Raw genomic sequence first — 22,269 nt, 5'->3', positions numbered from 1 at the left:
TCATTTCTAACTTAAGTCTGGTTGTTTCACTGTATCTACATCTCCTGATTTCAGACGGTCTCTTTCCTTGTTGCACATTTGGCACCACACAGCATATAGTGAGGTTTACATCTGTGTCCTTAACAGCTCTCTGTCTCTCTGAAATCCAGAGACAATCGGAGACCTGTCATATACAGGCTGTCTCTTTCCCTGACATGCATTTGGCACCATTTATCTTCTAGTGAGGTTTGTGGCTGTCACCTTGACAGGTCTCTGGCTGTCTCTTTGATTAATGGAAAGGCAAATCAATAAGTGGTTTTAAGCTCAGCTCTTAAAGAAATGATTAGGGAGGTTCTCTCCACTTTCTTGTGCCTCTTATTTGGGGTAAATAATCACGCCATAAAGCTGATTGTAGTATTGACTTTACTAATATCACTGCAAATACACGGAGCAGGAAGAAAGCAGGAATATTGGAGACTCAAACACATGTATATGGATTGTCAGGATCAGATTCAGCGTTCTCGTCATCATCTTCGTCTGTAAGTAGAGAAAGAAGAATCCTGTAATATGAGCATTATTTTTTTTTAATACTCTGACATATACCAAACACATCTCTCAAAAAAAACAAACATGCAATTTTACAATGTAATTTGTTTCTGAGCACAATGAAATGTTAAATCTTGGCTTGAATTATCTTTGTAAAATGTTTCTTCTTCATTATGCTTTGGAAACAAAATTAAATAAAGTTTGGTCTGATCAACTACCAGTATTTTGACATGATTGAGGTGTGATCAGGCACATGGTACTGCAGCCATAGGTGGGAGGTTTGAGAGTCTGAATAAATACATAAAGGCAGATTTAGTAATGCTCCGTTACAAGCAGGGCCAAGCTGGTCATCTCGTAAAACGCTCAGTGGGCTGATATCCTGTAGTCCAAGCATGTCAAACTCGCGGCCCACAATGGATATCTTTGTGGCCCAGCAAGCCGCGAGTACATGCTTACTGTTAAGGCCACGTTGCAGGTGCCTACTCTGCTAAGATCTACCCAGCCGGGGGGACGGGAACCTGACAGCAGCGAGCAAAGTCTGTTCTTCCTGCTCCTCACTGCTCATGTGCGCCCTCTGTGGTGATGCAGGGTGCCGGAATATGATGTCATTCCAGCCCGGCATCACTAAACTGCGAGCTTGACAATGTGCCTGTGGGTTAGAGATTACAGTGTCAGCCTTAGAAGGAGAAAAGACAAGGAGTCAGAGACATGATCCAACAGAGGGGGTGAAAGATCAGGCGAGGAGAGGAAGATCTGGGTATCATCAGAATGCAGGTGATATTAAGAGAGGAAGTTTAAATTAAGAAAAGAAGAGGTCCCCGTACAGAGCTTCCATGAATGGCAACCACAAGAGGTTCAGAGGTGTAGGAGAAACAAGAGAAGAAGACACTGAAGGAGCAGCTAGAGATGAAGTAAGAGAACCAGGAGAGTGCGGAACGACTGAGGCAAAAGGTGGTGAAGGGTGAGGAGGAGAAGAGGATGGTCAACAGTGTTGCAAGTGGCAGAAAGAGAATAATAAGTAGAGAATAATAGCCTTTGTATTTTGCCATCACTAATTATTCATTATCGATTCTCTGTGGAGTGTTTGGAGTGGAAGCCGGATTGATGCGGGTCAAGTAGATAGTTGGAATTCCATAATTGGATAGTTCGCAATTCGAGAAGTAATGGAAAAAATCCAAGGCCATAATTCCCTACTTATTCATCTTGATGGTTCTGCTGCTTTTAACACTTTTGACCCCATTCTCTAGTTTATCCCACCTCCCCTCACCATCTGTACCTCTTTTGGACCCACTCGACCATTCTTGCATTTACCAGATCTGGAAGTATGCAAGAGTTGGAGGCCACCATAAGACAAGGGTAGCACAGTCAGATGAGGAGAGATGTTTCAGTGAGGATCAGGAAATGCCATTAATAAATGCTAATAAAAAAATTATTGTATTATTTTTAATTCTAACAACGTCACCATTTATACACGTAGTTTACCACTGTAATCTTCTGTACACCTAGTTTTTCATATATGTATTTCACCAATATTCCATATACATATAGGTAATATTTTGGCTGATAGAATTTGGATGGTAAATATTTCACTTATACACAACAAAATGTTTGCTTTATAGCCCTTCCTCCCAGCAGTAAATACTTTCACATAACTATGCCTTATCTCTAAGACAAAAAACAGAGGAATGGGGGAAATAATCCACTCGCTAATGGTGGGTGGAATTCACTCCAATTCAAAAATATCCCCTTATGTAAAAAGTACAGTAGATATGGTAAGAACCTTTATAAAGAAAATATATTTGGTAATACTGTATAGTAAAAAATTACCCAAACTAAATGCACCATAAATGTGTATAAACCGTGATGAGGTGAAACAAAATACCCTTATTAAAAGCCCGGATAATATGCTCCTAAAACCATCTAAGTATAGGGAGCAAGTGGGTTAATGGTATACGAGCCTCGAGAGGGTCAAAGTAAAACCACCAATGTCCCTTATGAATAGGTGAAAGCACGGTCTGATCTTGTGCTTATGGAAAGAAAAATATTGTATAGAGCGCTGAAAATAATAATAATTACATAGGTAGAAAACAAGGGATAGTAGGTGCCTTAATTTTTGACCATACAGTATTACCAAATATATTTTCTTAATAAAGGTTCTTACCATATCTATGTTACTTTTTACATAAGGGGGTATTTTTGAATGGGAGTGGATTCCACCCACCATTAGCGAGTGGATTCTTTACCCCATTCCTCTATTTTTTGTCTTATTGATTTGTTTGGGGTCAAGCCCCTAATGCCCCCTGTAACCTCTCTAGAGGTAATGGTGGTGGTTTATTCCGCACCATTACATCTTCATTCTTTTTTCTTTTCTTATGCCTTATTGCTATTTCTGTTTCTTAGGCCTTGATTCACAAATCCATCTAACAGAACATGCAGAGAAACTTCATTCCCACTAAGCACTAGAGTATTGGATGCCTGAGGGAAAATGAAATAACAAAACAGCTTTATAAAACAGGGAGGCAACAGAGAAAGAAAATAATAAAGTGGAGAAGGGGGATGGAAGAGAAGACAGGGAATGAATGTGGAGACTGGAATTCGAGGCAATGAGACATGTCAGTGTCAGGATCGGGACAGGGATCCAACACGCAGAGTACAAACAGTAGCCAGATACGTATACCGGACCTTAGAATGGCCGGATTAACGTAAGTAGTACCGTAGAGAATGGTCAAAGACAAGCCGAGGTCGAGGGTAACAGAAGACAGGTAAGCGAGAGACAAGCCGAATCAAGGAAGACAGAGATAAGCAGAGTAGAGCAAACAAGCCGGGTCAAAACCAAAAGGGATAACTAGAAAACACGAGCACTGAGTGACTAGCAAGCTAGAACCACGACAGGGCAATGAGCTACTGAAAGCAGCACTGTTAAATGCCCTGTTCAGAAAAGTAAACACGCCTCCGAGGCGTCCTGATAGGTCCTGAAGCAATTGAGTGACAGGTCGTTCCGGGTTGGCGTCCTGACGTCGACTTCCGGACGTCAAGCTATAAAAGGGGGTCACTCCCTCGCGGCCGGCTTTGCATGACCGGAATGACCGCGAGGAAGGGGGAAATCAGACCGTCCGGATGGATGAACGGCCAAGTCTCTACCTCTTTCGGAGGTAGAGACCTCAGGTACCCTGACAGTCAGACAGAATTGGAATATAGGAAATGAGTAAGGAAAGGGGTGCTGCAGAGGTTAATGTGAGACTAGGGAGGTTGTGGAAGGAAATTTGATCAGCTTTAGGGCTGAGATTAATTGGGGCATGAAAGGAACGGTGCCAGGAACATCAGGTGAGCGACAGAGAACATTGGGTGGAAGGGACACAACAGCACTAGGTGAAAGCGGGTATGAATTGAGAACTAGTGACATATGATGAATGGTTGGCATGGCGCATAAAATGGAAATATGGGAAGTAAAGGGCAATTTAAAGCATGTCAAGGGGCATTAAATTTATGTCTGGGGAGAAGGCATGAGAATCTTTAGAGAGGCATGTAAGAGACGGATAGGTATGAGGGGAGGTGGGGTGGGATGGATGTCAGGGGAATTACATTAAAGACGGTCAAGGAGAGGCATGGGATGGATTACAGGTAGCATAAGAAGAATGTTTGGGGGAAGGAGAGTCATGTATATCACATGGTAGGTCAATGGGAGAAAAGGACATTAAATGAATGACAAGCAGACATTAGATGGTGGTGGAGGCATGAAATGGGTGCTGAGCAAAAAAACAGGTAAAAGTGCTGTGATATATCTGGCTTGGGAGGGACATAAGATGCTTGGCAACTGGCATGAGAAGGCTAGCAGGGGAGGTGATCATGCCACAGACCGCAAAATGGTGAGTGCAGTGAAGGAACATCAAATACAAGACTGGAGCACCCACACTCGCGCATGGCATCCTTACAGCATTAATAGTAAATTGCATGATATCCTCGTCGAACCAATGATTTTGACAAGGGGTAAGAGAGCAGTCAATGAAGTCTTGTTATGGGCCACCCATCTAGTGCAGATCGTTAGTGAAGTTATGTTAGGTGAGATATTTCAACCAGGCTGAAAGAAGTGGACTCTGGTTTGAACTGGTCACATTCAACCGTACTGCCTATTCTGCCTCGATGCTCAATGGTGGATCTGAGTACAATGTGTGTGACCCCAGATCAGAAGTTCCATGTAAGGAGTAAAAATAAAATACATAGCAGGAGCATAAACAGCAACCATCGACCAGATGAGAGATGACAAAGCAATGGCCTAAACAACCTTGGAAGAAAACCTCACCAAAGAGTTCCTTCTATAGGTAAGTATTCAATGTCAAGCTAATAATACAAGACAATTAATGCAATACAAAAAGCAAGACCAACTTGTTTCAGCAGAAAATTATTTCCATTATAGAAAACATTCTATTAATGTGAGAATATCAATTATGTGTCTGGTTAGAAATATTTCTGCACTTGCAGAAGTAGATTTTCTTAAAATGTCATTAAAATGGCTTATGTTATAGTGTATTGCACGCAAACATGTTCCAACGTATTGCTGTGAGCATGCAAGCACACACACAATCTATTGCTACGTTTTCATGACTCACACACCAAGCTCTTACCACTCTCCCTGACTGAGGACATAGTCTGTTTCAGGCTGAAAAAGCAGAACATGCTTTAATAAAAGACCTATTCATTACTCTTTCCGTAGAGCATCATTTAATCTCATTCCTGATGAAGCAGGTAAGGCAAAGTGCAGTTGTGGCTGTCCCCTACTACTTTAATGGCAACGTACTGCAGTTAATGCTCACCCAGTCTCCACTCCTTCAAAAAGTCGTTAAAGACCAACTTCTTCATAAAAGTGTATCAATTAAACTGTTAATAGCTCCTGACTGATTCCTCTTCTGCAACTGTCACTAGTCTAATACTATCCTTACCTTTTGTGTCATTTTACTCCACTCCCTCTAGCATGTAAGCTCATTGAGCAGGGCCCTCAACCCCTCTGTTCCTGTTTGTCCAACTCGTCTGGTTACAACTACATGTCTGTTCGTCCACCCATTGTAAAGCGCTGCAGAATCTAATGGCGCTATATAAATATCATAATAATAATAATAATTTGCCAGCCTGTGGAATTAATGCTCATAGGTGCTGGGATTGTATATTTTTCCTGCACCCCGTTCCATTAACAGTTAATTGGACAGACAGGAGAGATCTGTGCTTTTAAAGCACATAATTCACTGCACTTAAATCTAAATACACATTTTTTTTTCCACCAGTCATGTGTACAGTATAGGTGGGTGACTAATCCCCCACTTTACAATGGTTTATGAGCAATCATAGTGGAAACATTCTGGCAGTCAAATGTTCTGATCTAAAAACAATATTTTACAAGACGTTGTCATCTTATCCTCACAGTATCTGTAACATTGACAGTACAACAAGAGATACAAAGTAAATTTAGTGAAAACACAAAAAACATTTATTAAAACCAACATTATGTTCGGGGCAGGCAGCAGACGACCCAATGAAGCTGCCGTTGATGTAGTTACATCTCTGGCAGCATAGAAGTTTAAACTCTGTATGTGCGACGTTTCAAAGTGTAACGCAGCACATAAAGACTCCAGGCACCATGACCACTTCAAATCCTTGAAGGGGTCACGTTGCTTAGAGTAACCCTTCAACACAACTGAGCTCATATATGCTACATAATATTGCAGTGTTCCACTGGCACTTTCTCACAACCTCTCCAGTGACAGAGTGCTACTCTGCCTATCAAAAACAGTGTGATTAAAAGTATGAAATGGTTCTAAGGGGTGCCAGATTTATTTTTAGGAAAAGGCAGTCTCCCCTGATTTTGTGGGGTTCCTATATTGATTTCAAGACCTTTCCCTCACTTATAGCCATGTCTTACAAAAAGAGGAAAATGGACAAAGTATGGGGATCGTATTTTTAACACCTCATGGAAAATCTTATTGAGGTCTAATAATTAAAGGATTTTTGTGAAAATCTATACAGCTCTAGCGTAAGAGGCCATTTGAAAGGTACCCACTGAGTACATTGTGTGTGCGAGATTATGCTGCAGGGTCATATTCCTAGCAGTTTTAGTCAGTCTCTTGTGCCAGGTTTAATCTTTTTAAGTATTTTATTTATCTTGAACATAAGGACACGTTTGCGTCTATAAAAGCCACCACTCCTCTCTCATACTTAGGTGCTGTCTGATTAGATCTCCAGCTCAATTCAATGCATAGTTCAGTTTCTGACACATCGAGATCAATTGCATAAGGCGCATTCTCTGCTTGATCAGCGATGGCTATTGTGTTCTTGTCCTCTATTGTTTGCAATACAAGTTAGAGTGGAACTCGACTGAAACGTACAGTGGAGCGCTACAAAGATAAGAATGGTGTCCAAAACATGTAGGACTTTATTCCAAGAACACACAGAATTTTTGTTCGAGTTTGTCATTTCTCTGCACTCATTAACGCTTGGCTTAAATGACAAAAGGATTTGTTAAAACATTTCAGAGTACTTTTTTAGCACATACTGCCACTCACCCAGAGGAAAATATTCAGGAAATTTCTGAAGATAAATATCTTCATCCTTCTTCAGGAAAACACATATGATGACTCGGTCAAACTGAGGACAAAATCAGATGCAAGTAGACTGTGAATGTACACGTACAAACGATTATATACAAAGATCTATCAATTGCTTTGCATATATACAGGTTAGGGCATAATATTGACTAGTCCTGTCACTGCAATGGAATGCCATGTACATTTCTCGGCCAGTGTAAAGGTGGAACGTTGTTTGTGATTTATAAACATGCAGTACTAAGTTCGCCAGGGGGCTGTTTACCACATTTCCCATAATAATGGAATATTTGCAGTGCCAAGGTTAACCAGCCACCACCGTCACATCTTACATTTCCTCTCCCATTCTTTCTCTTTCATTAACTCCAGTGCTGAATCCCACAGATCTCATTTTCTGCCTCGATGTTTCTCAATTATTTTAGTACTTCTACTTCCTTTATGTTTTTCTTACCATGACCATCTTATTTAATTCAGTTCTCTCCATCACATTTTTTTTTATTTTTTACAATTTGCTCATTTTCTTCTCTTCTTCTTTTTCCTCACCCTCTATCTCCGACCATCTTTTTTCCATTTATTCCCTCCATATCACCACGTGTATTATATTTCCATTCTTCTCCCTCACTTCACCCAATGAGTGTTATTCACTAAACTCCGAATTATTCAGATTAAATAAACACCCCACACACAAAGTGCTTTAGCATGCTGATGTGAATTATGTGTAAAGGTTATGTCCTCTTTTTTCCATTTTACAAAAAGTGCAGATTTCAATAGAAATTAGAACTTTTATAAGTTAACCTTGTTACACCTGCTGACTAACAGACAACAGGTCTAGTAACTTTCTGGTTGCTTAGCTCAGTGGGGCTACACTCAAAATACAGCCATTGCCCATAGCACCTGCTTTGCAGATAATTCTAATTTTGCTGCATTAGGAAGTCTGTGATTGGACAGCCACAGGAAGTCTGGGCGGGGTTAGAAGGGGAGGATTTGCAAAGGCAGCAGACAAGAGATCTGCAGCTTTTGCAAGCGATATTTAAATATATCCCCAATGACAATAACTGCATGCATATTTTCATTAGGGGAAAGTATACTAAATAATGATTTTTTTAAAATAATTGTATCTGGGCAGTGGAGTGTCCCTTTACAATAACTCCAAAGGGAAACACTGCAACAAAATAGCCAAGGTTTGATTTTGGAGAGTTGGATAATTTTTCCAGATTAGTTATTTTTGCATCAGTTTCTCATCAACTCTTTGACTTTGACTATGCTCATCTCTGAAAACAACCTAGAGGAAGAAGATGGCAGCAGATGTGTGGATAGGCTTAGGACAAGTAAACCTTCCTTCCACTGCACCCCTTGTCCACCTGACCCTAACCGGAGATGCAAAATATGCAAAGACTCCCAAAAGAGACAAATCCGCTTTAACTCATTCATCATAGCTGGCCACTTGATCTATTGAAGTATAGCACTATACCACTTAAAATCAGGGAACCCTCGCCTGCACTGACTATACAAAGACAGAAGAATATGTCTTTCTGCATCATGGAGTCAGGATATCAGCTTGATGAGCAAGGTATATTAAATACAATTAAATAATTGTGAATGGGGACAAGTGGAGATAATCTTGTTCACTCACTTGTCATATAACATAGTTACTGTATCCAAAACAATAGAAGGAAATCATACAATATAAATACTCGCTCTTCTTTTGTTGCTAAAAATAACATTGGATCGCACAGAAACTGGAAAATGATGTGGGTTACTGTTCAGATTACTTCCTCACAAATAATATACTGTAATGGTTTCTGACAGGTATGTACTCGCCAACGATGCGCAGTCTCCAGTGACATTCACCAGCAGAAACCTACCAGTGCATCAAACTCATGGATGCACCTATATCCTCTGGAAATGCAAATAATATTCCAGACATCGTTATAATGTGCAAACTGTTTCATTTTCTGAATTTAGGCATCCCTGACTTGGTTTTTTGAGCTTCTGTTTTCTTGGTCATCCTTGAACTACTTTCCTCCTCGGTCATCCCTTTTTGGCTTGCCCATGCCTATGTAGTAGTTGGCAATTTTCTTTACCATCGTTGTGTTCAGCCTGAACACTCTAAGGACTGAAAATATGCCCCTTACAGCCCAATTCTTCTTTGTTAGGTTTTGGTACACACTTTGCAAGTTGGATCAGGTGTATTCCTGACATATACACTCCACTGCTTTCCTGCAGGTGTGTCTAGGCTTTGTATATATTTATTGTGTGTGGTCAGTAGCGGACAAACGAAGACTAGCTTCAGGCTAGCTGGATGAATACTTGTCCATGTCAGCTTCCCTAGACCAGGTGGAAATAAACTGGAGAATATAATACTGCCTCATTGATTTTGAAGCTGATTACTCTGACAGTTGGAGTGTTCTACAGCTTAACTGTCTACTGGTTGGCTGTTTATATGCTAGGATTCCCATGATGGATAATTCCCAGGACTTGTGCAATCGCCATTTGCAGTGTACTTAGAAAGGGTCCATGGGTCGTTGTTTTCATGGATACTATATGTACTTTACTTTATAATGCAGGATTTTAGGACAAGCCTGAAGACACACATTCTATGCGGAAGGGATGGTGGGGTTCTGGTCCCTCATGTAGAGAGAATTGAAACTCTAACTGCAGAACAGAACACATTATCACTTCACTGTTTATGTTGTAATATCTTGGACTGATCACTTAATGCTTGATGGACTCGTAGTCTGCCAAATAGTTATGCAAAACTTTCTGTCTGAAGAAAGGACAATTATACTTATTTTGCTGTAGAAGCAATTTTCTTTTCTTGGCTGGAATTATAGTCTGCAATATTTGTTTTCACTTAACAGGTCAAAGTGTCCAATTCCAACTCTAAAACAATCCAGAATTAATTTATTTTACAGAGAGTCCCATCTGCACTATGTTACCCAGAACCCACGAGGGGAGAGAGTGAACTACAACAATGAAATGCAATCTGTAGACAGGTAGGTATGGATTTTGCTTCATGTCATTTAGCAGCCAAATCCAGTTAGTTGTAAAAGGAGACATTCTATAATATTCAATACAAACATTATGGCCATTACTGCAATCTACAGTACAAGTAACTCATATAGAACTTTACCCACTTTGCGTACAGTAGGTATATAATCTTAAAGTGGCACTGACAGTTTTATGTTTTTATAGAGATACAATAGTTTGTTTTTTTTCCAATTCTTTATTTTTGGTTGAGAAACAGCATAACACCGTGGTGCAAAATGCAGAATTCCACAAAATTTTGACAACAATAATAATAAGGTGTTATTACATAATACCAATTACATTGACTAACGCAAGAATCATAGCATTTCTATCTAGGTATGCCCCTAAGTGAGCCGTCTCATCCACTTTGTTAAATATGCGCTTAACGAAAAAAATATTTTTTTTGAAAATATGAATGGATAGAGATTCCCCTGACTCTTGCCATAGATATTATAGAACTCTGAAGAAATGCCCATAATGCAACAAACTCCAAACGGTGGATATTTACTTCATCCCTGATTATCCATGTGCACTCACACGTACCCTGCGTAGCTATATCAAGGGACAGTCAGAACCAGAGTAGGGTATGAGAAAGAAAAGTAGGAAGAAAAGACTGAAAAAGTCATCATATATGAAAAGCTGTCTTTGACTTTGTTGGAATTTTAAAAAAAAATTCTGATGTAATCAAAATATGTACATTAGAAAAGGAATCAAAGTTACGATCTTTGGTTTTAAATGGCAGGATTTGGCAGCAAAAGCTCTGCACATTGCCAGTCGTTGGTTGCCTATGGCATCTAACTGCGCAGGCACCTCATTTAATATACTTGTCCTTCACTGGAAAACAAAACAAATTAAAAAAACAAAAACTAAAAATCTATTAATAATTGCAAAAAATAAAGGGCTCCTGATGTCAGAGAAGCCTTCACCTTTGCCCTTGCTATAAGAGTAACCAACACATCTAAAAAACTGCCTGTCAGCTTGTTGTATTCCACCTCCACAGACCATGCCCATCTGCATTCCAATTTCACAGATACTATGCACATGTTGATAACTCGCATATGATTCTTTATAAACAAATGCTTGTTTTCCTCTTTCTAGAATCCAACTTTTGGTACTCACCTTATCGGGGCTTTCTTCCAAACAATTCCTTATTGTGTTGAGAGCCACATCAGCTGCATCCTCCGATGGATACCCTGCATTGACAGATTAATTATAAATATGCATTTTTACTGAAAATAGTGTAAAGTTGAAATAAACAACTATTTATTAAAATGGAGTATATATATATAAGTATATATATATACACTCAAATTTTAGAAATAGTTGTTTATATGTATGTAGTGTGTATGTATATATTTAAATATTATATATTATATATATATATATATATATATATATATATAAAACACACACATACATACACACATACATACACACACACACACACACACACACACACACACACACACACAAACTCACCATATATTCCTGTGGCAATGCAGGGGAAAGCCTGGACAATGGAGATAATTAGGCAATTATTACACCATTACAGTAATTGTCAGTTGTGGTATTAAATCACTAAATGCCAATGTTGCTGAAGCTATTACACTTATTGTTCAGAAAGTACTATTTATCTAGAATAGTACAAATAATAGCAAACACAAGTACTGACACATATCTGTGCTTAAAGAACCATTAACAATGTTTAGTTAACAGATCAACACACGCCTGGTGACCTTAAGGCTTATTGTCAAACTCTCTTGACTTCATACATATGTAAGAGCCATTGATCCTGCCTAGAGAACAGATATATCTCATCAGAGTGGAATCATAGCAAATAAAAGTTCTCCAGGTATGGAGAGTCAGCTGTATTTAAGGCATACCACAAGTCAGTCCATTGTTGATACTTTGCAAGGTTCTTTTAAAGCAGGTGATGCCATATTGCTTCAATGGAGAAAACCCACCCCCCGATATTCACACAAATATTCGAACGACTACTGATTTTGTTTTAGACTGGGCAAGTACCTCCTTCTACAAAGATAAGCAGACAAAGTTATCCCCTTCTTACAATGCAGCTGTTATTTAGGTGCAATATCCCAATACTTATCCTGGAACTTCCTTGAGCTAAATAATGGAAAAAATAGTTGGATCCCTCAGCAGTGGGAAATTAATACTCTCAACCAATCGAACAATAACACCTTTATTGAATCTACATATAAAAATAGCACATGGGCAGGTCTGTTCTTTGTGTCTCTCCCACGTTATCCTTGACATATTCTATTTTCTATAAAAAATATAGTGTTTTCTGTGCACTGATTGAAGTGGTCTATTTGGATGGTAGTAACAACATGTACCAGTACTCCAGCATTAAACATTAGTAGTCAACAGTGTAAAATATCCTTAAGGTAAAATAAAAAAAAATAAATAATAAAAAACAACTTAAAAATCATAATGTTTGAACATACCCTGTGGGGTTCAATAGGAATTATGATTAAGTGTTGCATGTAATCACATACATTTCATTTTTTCAGCTTTCTGCACTTTTTAGTTAAAGGATTTTTTTTTCTGGCAAGATTGAGCTGGCATGTGGCTTTTCTGTGGATTTGAAAGACTATGGAATAGGCATTTAACCATAATTTTATGGTCCTTATTAAAGTACACTATTGTTTTAATATGGCAATACATAGACGTTATTCCCTTATTTTGTCCCTTAAAATAGACAGTCACTAGATGTGCTTCCTGGAGTCTCATGGAGTTTGACTCCCTGAAGCGCCCCTGGACGTCCTCACACTCTGCATGGCCACATCCAGTGGCAATGCTTCTATGGTGAAAGGCTAATGCTCTCACCATGCAAGTGCATTAGGTCCCCCCCATCAGATGATGTTGGAGTAGGCGTACCTCGGTGCTGGAATTGAGTAAGTGAATAAAGGATTATTTAACCCTTTACAATGCTTTGAAGGGGACCACTTTGGCAGATGAACACAGTGTTAGAAATACATGTTGTATTCCTAACACTAAAGTGTTCCTTTAAACCCTATCAACTTGTTATGGGTGGTGTTCTCAGGGACATACGATCAAGGGGGCTACCCCTTTTGGCTCGAATTAAGAAATGCCATGGCACTTTACATGACCAAACGTTAAGCAGTCTAGTAAAAGAAGATCCAAACACTGAAGCTTGTCCAAAGATGCAATTAATGAGCATCATGACCATGGGGACACTGACAAGCAGAAATGTAAACATGTTCACAAGAGATGGTGTATCATCATTTGCTGTACAAATTACAGGTAGCGAGATGTTGTGGAACTGCAACTCAAATCATATGTATGAAAACTTAGAATCGTGTAGTGGACACTAGTTCCCAACATGAGTTCGCCAATAATGTTAGCCCTGGACAAGACTTTTCAACAGCCACATCATGTCTCTTAAGTTGTGATTTGCTCAAAGTGGTCTTGATTATATAACAGAGCTCTCAAGGGTTTTAGTAAGGCCCCATTCTACCTGCAAAACTCATAATTGTATTACATTACAGAGCTCATTTACCTTCACTCCAGGCTAAACTCCTGAAAATAAAGTTAATTTTAACATAACAAATGTGGACAATGGTGACATAGGGCTCAGTATAACATAAGAAAATAAATATCAATATGTGCATTAGTGTCACATACAAATGTCGTTTTTTTTCGTCACCAATTATTGTTTTACTACTGTCCTACAAATGCGTTTTAAAGTGCTGGTTAGAGGACTTTGGAGCCCCTTCTTGGGACCAGCACTCCACTGAATGTACTCAGGTTTTAAACCGTTATATATTCTTTTGTCCTGCAAGACCACTCACTCCTGGTTTTAAATTTTATGCAACTATGTGTCCTACTTGTGGATGTGGAAAAAGTGTATTAAACACTTATTTTTCTTGTATATCTAAATGCTCCCATTTCTTATTGGAAAAAACGTTACATACTGTTGTCATCTGAAGCTCATTTTCCGTAATAAAAGCAATTTTATATACAAAATTGTACGAAAGTAATTACAATATCCTAATTCAAGGCCTTAAGACTTGACAAACTCAATTCAAACAAGTCTAAAAATACATAACATTACTTCCTGCATTTTACCATTAGGGGTGCTAATGTACTGCAAAACCACAAGGTGCACAGGAAAAAGAAACGAGAAAAAAAATACAGACAGCTGCAGAACAACATGAGAGACAGTGAGAAGAAAAAAAAATACTGAGAAAGCACTTTGGTGGAACAAAAGGTGTAAAAGAAAATCATCATATTCAGCACGAGAAAGCATAATTGAGAGTGATGAGAAAAAAAAAATGGTTTTTCTGATTCCTATTTATCTAATTCTCCAGTTTTCAGAGACAGAAAGTGGGCGATGATAAGGTTGAGAATGGCACGTCTTATTTATAAGGTTGAGAATGGCACCTCTAATATATATTTGTTTATTTCTAGTGGTTGAGATACACCAAAACATACTGGTACCCTCCCACCCCCTCATTCCATGGCTCGCTCACCACACTTCGTAGCTTATTCTCTTCGGCCAATCTCAGACTATTCTTGTAACATTTCTTCAGCTCTTCCTGGTCACTGGGCTGTGGGTCGCCCCTAGCCACTGGACCCACCGCATGAATGACACCTTGGATGTCAGAAATAAACAAGAAAATTGTGAATGACACTTTTAGCAAAAACCGTACCTAGCCACTGACATTCATGTAATTCAGTCAAAGTGAAGCACAGGCTGTACAATATTACAACTAGTATTCGAAGAGATCATATGAAGACCTACAAACACAGAAAGGGGAAACAGAAAATTTTAGGAAGCTCAGGAGTTAGAATTAGCTGCCTTTTGCTAAAATGGGAATTTGCAGAGGACTGACAAGGCTATATCACACATTTTACTCCAGAATAGCCAAAATGGATAAATCTTCAACTTGCAAGCTATTTTGCAAATGAATTGAAAAACAACCAATACAAACTACTTAATTCACACAAACCATGAATAGTGTGATATAAAGGTTTTTTGTTTTTTTAGCTCGGCTATTTTAAAACTTAAAGCTTGCAATTGCCTTCTCAATACCACATGATTCTAGATTTAAGATAAAATAACAGTCATATTTTTATTACAGATGTTTTATGTTCTTGGTACTGACAAGTAGAGATGAGATAGAGATTTTATTTCTAGATTAGCCATTTTTGGCCTTAACTTTGTCATTTCAGTCTACTACAATTTACACTTTAGTGAATAAACCTGTTCTATCAACACAGATCTGAGCCCAGGTGGATGACTACTAGGTGTGGAATATTGATTGGTTTATCTTTCATCTGTTTATCTACATCGCTATAACGCTGGAAAAGCATCAGAAAATATGCCGTCCAAAATATCTGGAGTGCCGAAGGTTGACTACCCCAGCTATAGAGGAGAAAATATGGGATCAGACTTACTTTTGGCAGGCAGAAGGTAACCACATGTAATTTTGGCCTCTCCGGTGTCACAGCCATTGAGAGTGCTGCATTCCAGTTTCAGGAGAGGACCCGCTGCATCGTGAATGCACCCATCCACTGGAGAGCGTCAAGGAGAAGTGTTCAATGTGGGACAGACACCATACAAAGTAAAGAGATGAGGGTCAAAACAGAAAGGATGAATGTAGCAAAGCAATGAAAGAGACAGAGAGACAAGGAAGCGAAAGACTGAAATGAATTGAAAGTGGAAAAACAGACTCAAATCCTGTATTAGCAGCATGCTAGTTTTCAGCACCAGGGACAGAGCTACTAGTATCGCCCAGCAATATGTACAAGGTTCAATATGTGTTTTATTTTTTTATTTTTAAAACTCTGCTCCGAATGAAGTCTACATTCACACATCAGCCAAGTAGGATATTGAGTCAAAGTGAATTTAAAATCTTGGGTCAAAATATCTAAACTGAAGTTTAAATAACTTTGAATCCTCACTTTAGAGAATGGTGCTGCTATAAAGGTGATACCTTTGTGTGACAGAATGATGTACATAGCTAATCATCTTCCTCATCATCTACTGAGAGGCTTAATGTTCTCTCACAAGCCCTCTCAACCTTCAGTCTCTAATCACTTGTTCTTTCACTCCATATTATGATATTCTTCTGTGTTATTAATCAGCGAGTTGTATTGGAAATGCTGAGTTTACGTTATCCATTACCACCTTGTAATAATAATATAATGCTTTATTATTATTTTAGTTAATACACAGACATTTATATTATTTTGTCTAAAACAGTTTTATAGACTTTCTCATGGTGTCTCAATCATTACGCATTTTAGATGCATTTTTGTTTTGTCCCAATACTTTCAGGTGTTCACCGTTCTTTCTGCTTATTCACTCTGTCTCCATCATGTTATGAATCCTCTCTCTCTCTCTCTGTTGTGCTCTGCCATTCCCTCCCTTGTGGGACACAATTAAATATCATCTCATGAATTGGTTCTAATCTGGTAACTTATAATTTAGCTGGAAATCAAATCAACAACATAGAAGGAGCAGCCAGCTTCAAAAGAAGCAGAAATGTCATGAAGGGAAAAAAACAAAACACAAAATCAGAGCGCAAAAACAAATAATGTCTAAAACCGTGTTTACTGACTCACGCACGTAATACACAACCTCGTGCTTACTGCTCTAAACATCTACGTTACTTGATGCCAACTTGCAATAATGCACAAATGAAGGTTAATCTGAAAATAAGAAGGTCTTGTATCTAACATGATCTGCAGACAATAGTTCTTAATTTCCACAGAATGCTTTCTTAGTACACAGTTGTAAACATTCGGTAACTAGAATATTTAGATAGAAGACCAGATTTTTTTTTTATCTACTTTATTATGCCTGCCTCTCAAATGAATTACACGTTTCTATCTGGAATAAAACAAAACAAAAAATAAATAAATCACAAAAAACAAAAGCCCACGGGACTGGATCACTAAACTGGGGACTATGGAGAGCTGAAAAAGTCCTACCAAAATAGCTTAACGTATGGTTTTGTGAATAAATCGGTTGGGGGAGTGGATTAATTAAATGTTTACATAAAATGCAACATAATATGTTTATATGTGTAACAATTTATCAAAAAATTTAAAAGTGGGAGGGGGTGGGAGGAAATCTGTCAATTTCACCATATAACAAAATTATATAGCTTGCACGTCTTTCTCATTTGGATGGTTTGCAACAGACAACTTCTGTTCTGGCATTTGTTACAGTACTATTGGACATGGCCACATTAAAATGCTTCCCTTATATTCCCTTTGCCAACTCTGAAATACTATGGCATCTCCTTTGGACCTATCAAACCCTGATTAGTCAGTTATGGGATATTGACTATGGCTTCCTCCATGCACACAAATGGATTTTGCAAACAGAAAAATATTTCCTATTACATTTTGTGAATTATTTATTTTTCTGCAATTAAAGTATGGGCTTCCTAGTTGAAGAAAAAAAATTGTAGACTTTATAGTTCAAATCAAAGCAGGATTAACCACAAGGTGAAATTAGGCGGTCACTTAGGGTTCAGGAGTTAGACAGACAGGACCCGGAACCATGAGATTGCTTGGTTTCATTAATCATTCCTTTGCAAAGAATAAACAGGGGGTTCCAACCTGGTAACCTTACGAAGGCTCTGTGGGATATTAATCCTTATCTGGCTCAAATGTAGAATGCTGCTCTGGTCAGTGCAGATGACCCCAGTTATCATTTTTTGGCTTCTTTTCTTACCCTCACTCTTCTAGTCTTTTCACCTCCATTTTGCTGACATCACACTTATAAAACTCTATAATTTGTATTTTATTGGAACTTTCTTAATTGCACTGTTGTATACTGAATTTATTACTTGCCCCAATAAAAGGAGTAATTTCTTTTAATACATACATATAAACAAAAGAAAAGTAAACATTAAACATGAATGCTTAAATCTAGAAAAAGCCCAGCAAATTGCCTCTCCAAAATACAGCCAAATTTTAGTACTACCCGTAGAACAACATTTACTGGAGGAATGGAGCAGAATTATTATCTCCCTCTTCTTTTTTCCTATGTCTGTTGAGGAAAACTATATAATTAAATCAAAACTGTGTAAGGGCCGAACAATTTGCCCCAACAGCTTCCTCCACCTCTTGGCTTGTTGGGTGGAAGTTTATTAACAATGGTGAATGGTCTAGAATCACCTAATCCAATTATTTCAGTGCCATGGGAAGCACAAGTTCTCTGTACCCAACTCTGCTAGAATATAAGGGCCTTCAAACCCTCATACCTCAATAAGTATAAATCCCCACCTCATCACTACAAGACCAGATGATGCCCTATCCATTGTACACAGTACTGGTACCAGGAGAATAGGCATCCCCTGGTCCTTAATTCACTGGCCTGTGGAGTGGTGGACAATGCATAATGGTAGACTGGGTGATCCCCTAGCTTTCTTTGAGTATTACTAGATTCTTAGTCCAGAGCAGGTAAGCTGGTAGGAAAAGGTAAGAGAAACTCCAGGATAGAAGGTTGTGGCTGTTTAGATTAAGAATTAGAAAGAGAATTAGGGTTAGTGGTCTGTTTATTGGGATAGATACAATAAAAGTAAGAAGGGTATCTGACAAGGTCAGAGAGGGACCAGCCATTAGCTATTAACCCCTTAAGGACTAAACTTCTGGAATAAAAGTGAACCATGACATGTCACACATGTCATGTGTCCTTAAGGGGTTAAACGCCTTGAGGCTAATGTTAAAAGAATACTCTAGGGGTCGGAGCCTGATCATCATTGCGGATGGACGATTGAGTCTCTTGCTCTCCCTCTCAGGAATTACATCTAGCTACAATCAGCACATTTAACCAGGCATCCAGTCGCCAAACAGACACCACTAGCCACCCACAGGTTTACCCGACCAGCAACACCATGGGGGGCACACAAAAAAAAAAAGGCACGCCATCAGTGGCCAGAATGTTCCAGGCCCAGAGAGAACAGGGGCCAAGGCCTACAGGAATCTGGCTCAGACTCTGACTGCAGCAAAGTAACAGTGGTACAACAAGCCCCGCTAATGAAACAAAAACTCTGTTGCATGCTACAGGAGGCCACCGCAGAATTTAAAATACACACAGCAACAGAGCTCGAAAGGCAAATATCGGGCTTCAAGGAAGACCTCAACGCCTTAACGGAACGCACCACCCAGGCCGAAACAGACATAATGAGCCTAAATGCAAAAAACACACAACACAGACAGGATATATTTTACCTGAGTGACAAGCTGCAATTCCTGGAAGATAACCTTGAGGATTTGAACAACAGATCCAGGAGGAATAATATACGAAATCCATGACCTTCCAGAAACAGTACTGGCCCACACTCCAGGAGCCATTTCAAACACTTCAACCAGACACCACAGCTCAGGACCGGGAAATAGAAATGGCTCATAGAGCCCTCCGACCACTGGCATTTAACACCACAGCCACAAGAGATGTAATTGTAAGACTTCACCACCAAGGAACGGCTCATGGCAGTCGCAAGGACTGCACCACCGAAATATCAGGGGCAAATGCTAGCCTTTTTTCAAGACCTGGCAACCACAACATTGAAGAAGAGGAGAGAACTCAAACCACTCACAATAGCTCTAACCCAGCAAGGACTTAAGTACCAATGGGGACACCCATTTAAACTGACGGTCCGGCAAGGGGAACAGGAATACATCCTTCATCACCCAGCGGAAATGGAGGACTTTGCCTCAACACTGGGCCTCACACTTCAAGCGGCAGACCAAATCAACACCAATAAAATAAGTAATACCCCGCTCCCTCCAAGACAACACACAAGAAAGAGACAACCCCAGCAGCCCAAAGGCCCTGTTCAGGGCCCCACCGGACGAACTTTGATCATATCCTTTCCAGGGAGCCAAAACTCCAACAGCTCCCAATCAGGTTTAGACAAAACATGCATATTGTTTAGATTAGGCACTTTTTACATGTTCAATTACGTTATAGCATGGGCCATATATACCCCGGAATCCATCAGGCTTGGGACACACAGGGCATATTGTTTAGCTTTATTGTAATGTCGGCACTGAACAGGCGCTTAAATATCTAGAATATCTGGCACTCTGAACGCCCTATATGTACAGGGGCCATGTGTAGAGGGCCAACATATCCCTGAGCCAAACACATAGTATTCAAAGGTTAGCCTTGACACGGTTTGATCATTTAAACACACTGGGGTGGGAGCCAATGTGCCCCGGAGACTACCAGGCCTAGGACACACAGTGCATAATGTCTAGTTCCCATGTTTCGTTATAGCATTGTTAGGGCATTTGAGCGTCTACAAAATTTGGTAATTTGCACGCCCCAAAGGTCCAGACATCTCATGTAGAGGGCCACCATATTCCTGAGATAACCTAGCCTCAAAAACACAGTATTCCTTAGTTAAGTCCAGCACGGTTTAAATGTTCAACCACACTGTAGTGGGAGCCAATATGCCCCAGAGTATACCAGGCCAAGTACATACACTGTGTGCAGAATTATTAGGCAAATGAGTATTTTGACCACATCATCCTCTTTATGCATGTTGTCTTACTCCAAGCTGTATAGGCTTGAAAGCCTACTACCAATTAAGCATATTAGGTGATGTGCATCTCTGTAATGAGAAGGGGTGTGGTCTAATGACATCAACACACTATATCAGGTGTGCATAATTATTAGGCAACTTCCTTTCCTTTGGCAAAATGGGTCAAAAGAAGGACTTGACAGGCTCAGAAAAGTCAAAAATAGTGAGATATCTTGCAGAGGGATGCAGCACTCTTAAAATTGCAAAGCTTCTGAAGCGTGATCATCGAACAATCAAGCGTTTCATTCAAAATAGTCAACAGGGTCGCAAGAAGCGTGTGGAGAAACCAAAGCGCAAAATAACTGCCCATGAACTGAGAAAAGTCAAGCGTGCAGCTGCCAAGATGCCACTTGCCACCAGTTTGGCCATATTTCAGAGCTGCAACATCACTGGAGTGCCCAAAAGCACAAGGTGTGCAATACTCAGAGACATGGCAAAGGTAAGAAAGGCTGAAAGACGACCACCACTGAACAAGACACACAAGCTGAAACGTCAAGACTGGGCCAAGAAATATCTCAAGACTGATTTTTCTAAGGTTTTATGGACTGATGAAATGAGAGTGAGTCTTGATGGGCCAGATGGATGGATTGGTAAAGGGCAGAGAGCTCCAGTCCGACTCAGACGCCAGCAAGGTGGAGGTGGAGTACTGGTTTGGGCTGGTATCATCAAAGATGAGCTTGTGGGGCCTTTTCGGGTTGAGGATGGAGTCAAGCTCAACTCCCAGTTTCTGGAAGACACCTTCTTCAAGCAGTGGTACAGGAAGAAGTCTGCATCCTTCAAGAAAAACATGATTTTCATGCAGGACAATGCTCCATCACACGCGTCCAAGTACTCCACAGCGTGGCTGGCAAGAAAGGGTATAAAAGAAGAAAATCTAATGACATGGCCTCCTTGTTCACCTGATCTGAACCCCATTGAGAACCTGTGGTCCATCATCAAATGTGAGATTTACAAGGAGGGAAAACAGTACACCTCTCTGAACAGTGTCTGGGAGGCTGTGGTTGCTGCTGCACGCAATGTTGATGGTGAACAGATCAAAACACTGACAGAATCCATGGATGGCAGGCTTTTGAGTGTCCTTGCAAAGAAAGGTGGCTATATTGGTCACTGATTTGTTTTTGTTATGTTTTTGAATGTAAGAAATGTATATTTGTGAATGTTGAGATGTTATATTGGTTTCACTGGTAAAAATAAATAATTGAAATGGGTATATATTTGTTTTTTGTTAAGTTGCCTAATAATTATGCACAGTAATAGTCACCTGCACACACAGATATCCCCCTAAAATAGCTATAACTAAAAACAAACTAAAAACTACTTCCAAAAATATTCAGCTTTGATATTAATGAGTTTTTTGGGTTCATTGAGAACATGGTTGTTGTTCAATAATAAAATTAATCCTCAAAAATACAACTTGCCTAATAATTCTGCACACCCTGTACAGTGCAAGTTGTTTAGTTCTATAGTTTAGTTTTTGCATTGTTCAGGTATTTGTGTATCAAAGTAAATCGATAGAACTTAAACTGTACATG

At 39.5% G+C, this 22,269-nt stretch overlaps 1 protein-coding gene across 2 annotated transcripts in view; it reads right to left on the bottom strand.

Moving 5' to 3' along the window:
• Positions 1-385: 385 nt before the first annotated feature.
• The window catches only part of MACROD1 (mono-ADP ribosylhydrolase 1), a 750,918-nt gene continuing 729,034 nt past the window's right edge, over positions 386-22,269 (bottom strand). Inside the window, exons 5-10 of one of the 2 annotated variants that reach the window (XM_063437714.1) lie at positions 15,588-15,704; positions 14,660-14,781; positions 11,625-11,655; positions 11,265-11,338; positions 7,060-7,158; positions 386-502 (exon numbers count right to left, since the gene is read on the bottom strand). In XM_063437714.1, coding sequence (XP_063293784.1) covers positions 458-502; positions 7,060-7,158; positions 11,265-11,338; positions 11,625-11,655; positions 14,660-14,781; positions 15,588-15,704 — 488 coding nt within the window. In that variant the 3' untranslated portion in view covers positions 386-457. Of the gene's footprint in view, positions 503-5,114; positions 5,183-7,059; positions 7,159-11,264; positions 11,339-11,624; positions 11,656-14,659; positions 14,782-15,587; positions 15,705-22,269 lie in introns of those variants that run through there. The other variant, XM_063437715.1, reaches the window with a different exon arrangement.

Source organism: Pelobates fuscus, chromosome 12 (genome assembly GCF_036172605.1).
Source record: "Pelobates fuscus isolate aPelFus1 chromosome 12, aPelFus1.pri, whole genome shotgun sequence".
In the NCBI taxonomy this organism is placed as follows: Eukaryota; Metazoa; Chordata; class Amphibia; order Anura; family Pelobatidae; genus Pelobates; species Pelobates fuscus.
This window is presented reverse-complemented; position numbering and strand designations above follow the sequence as displayed.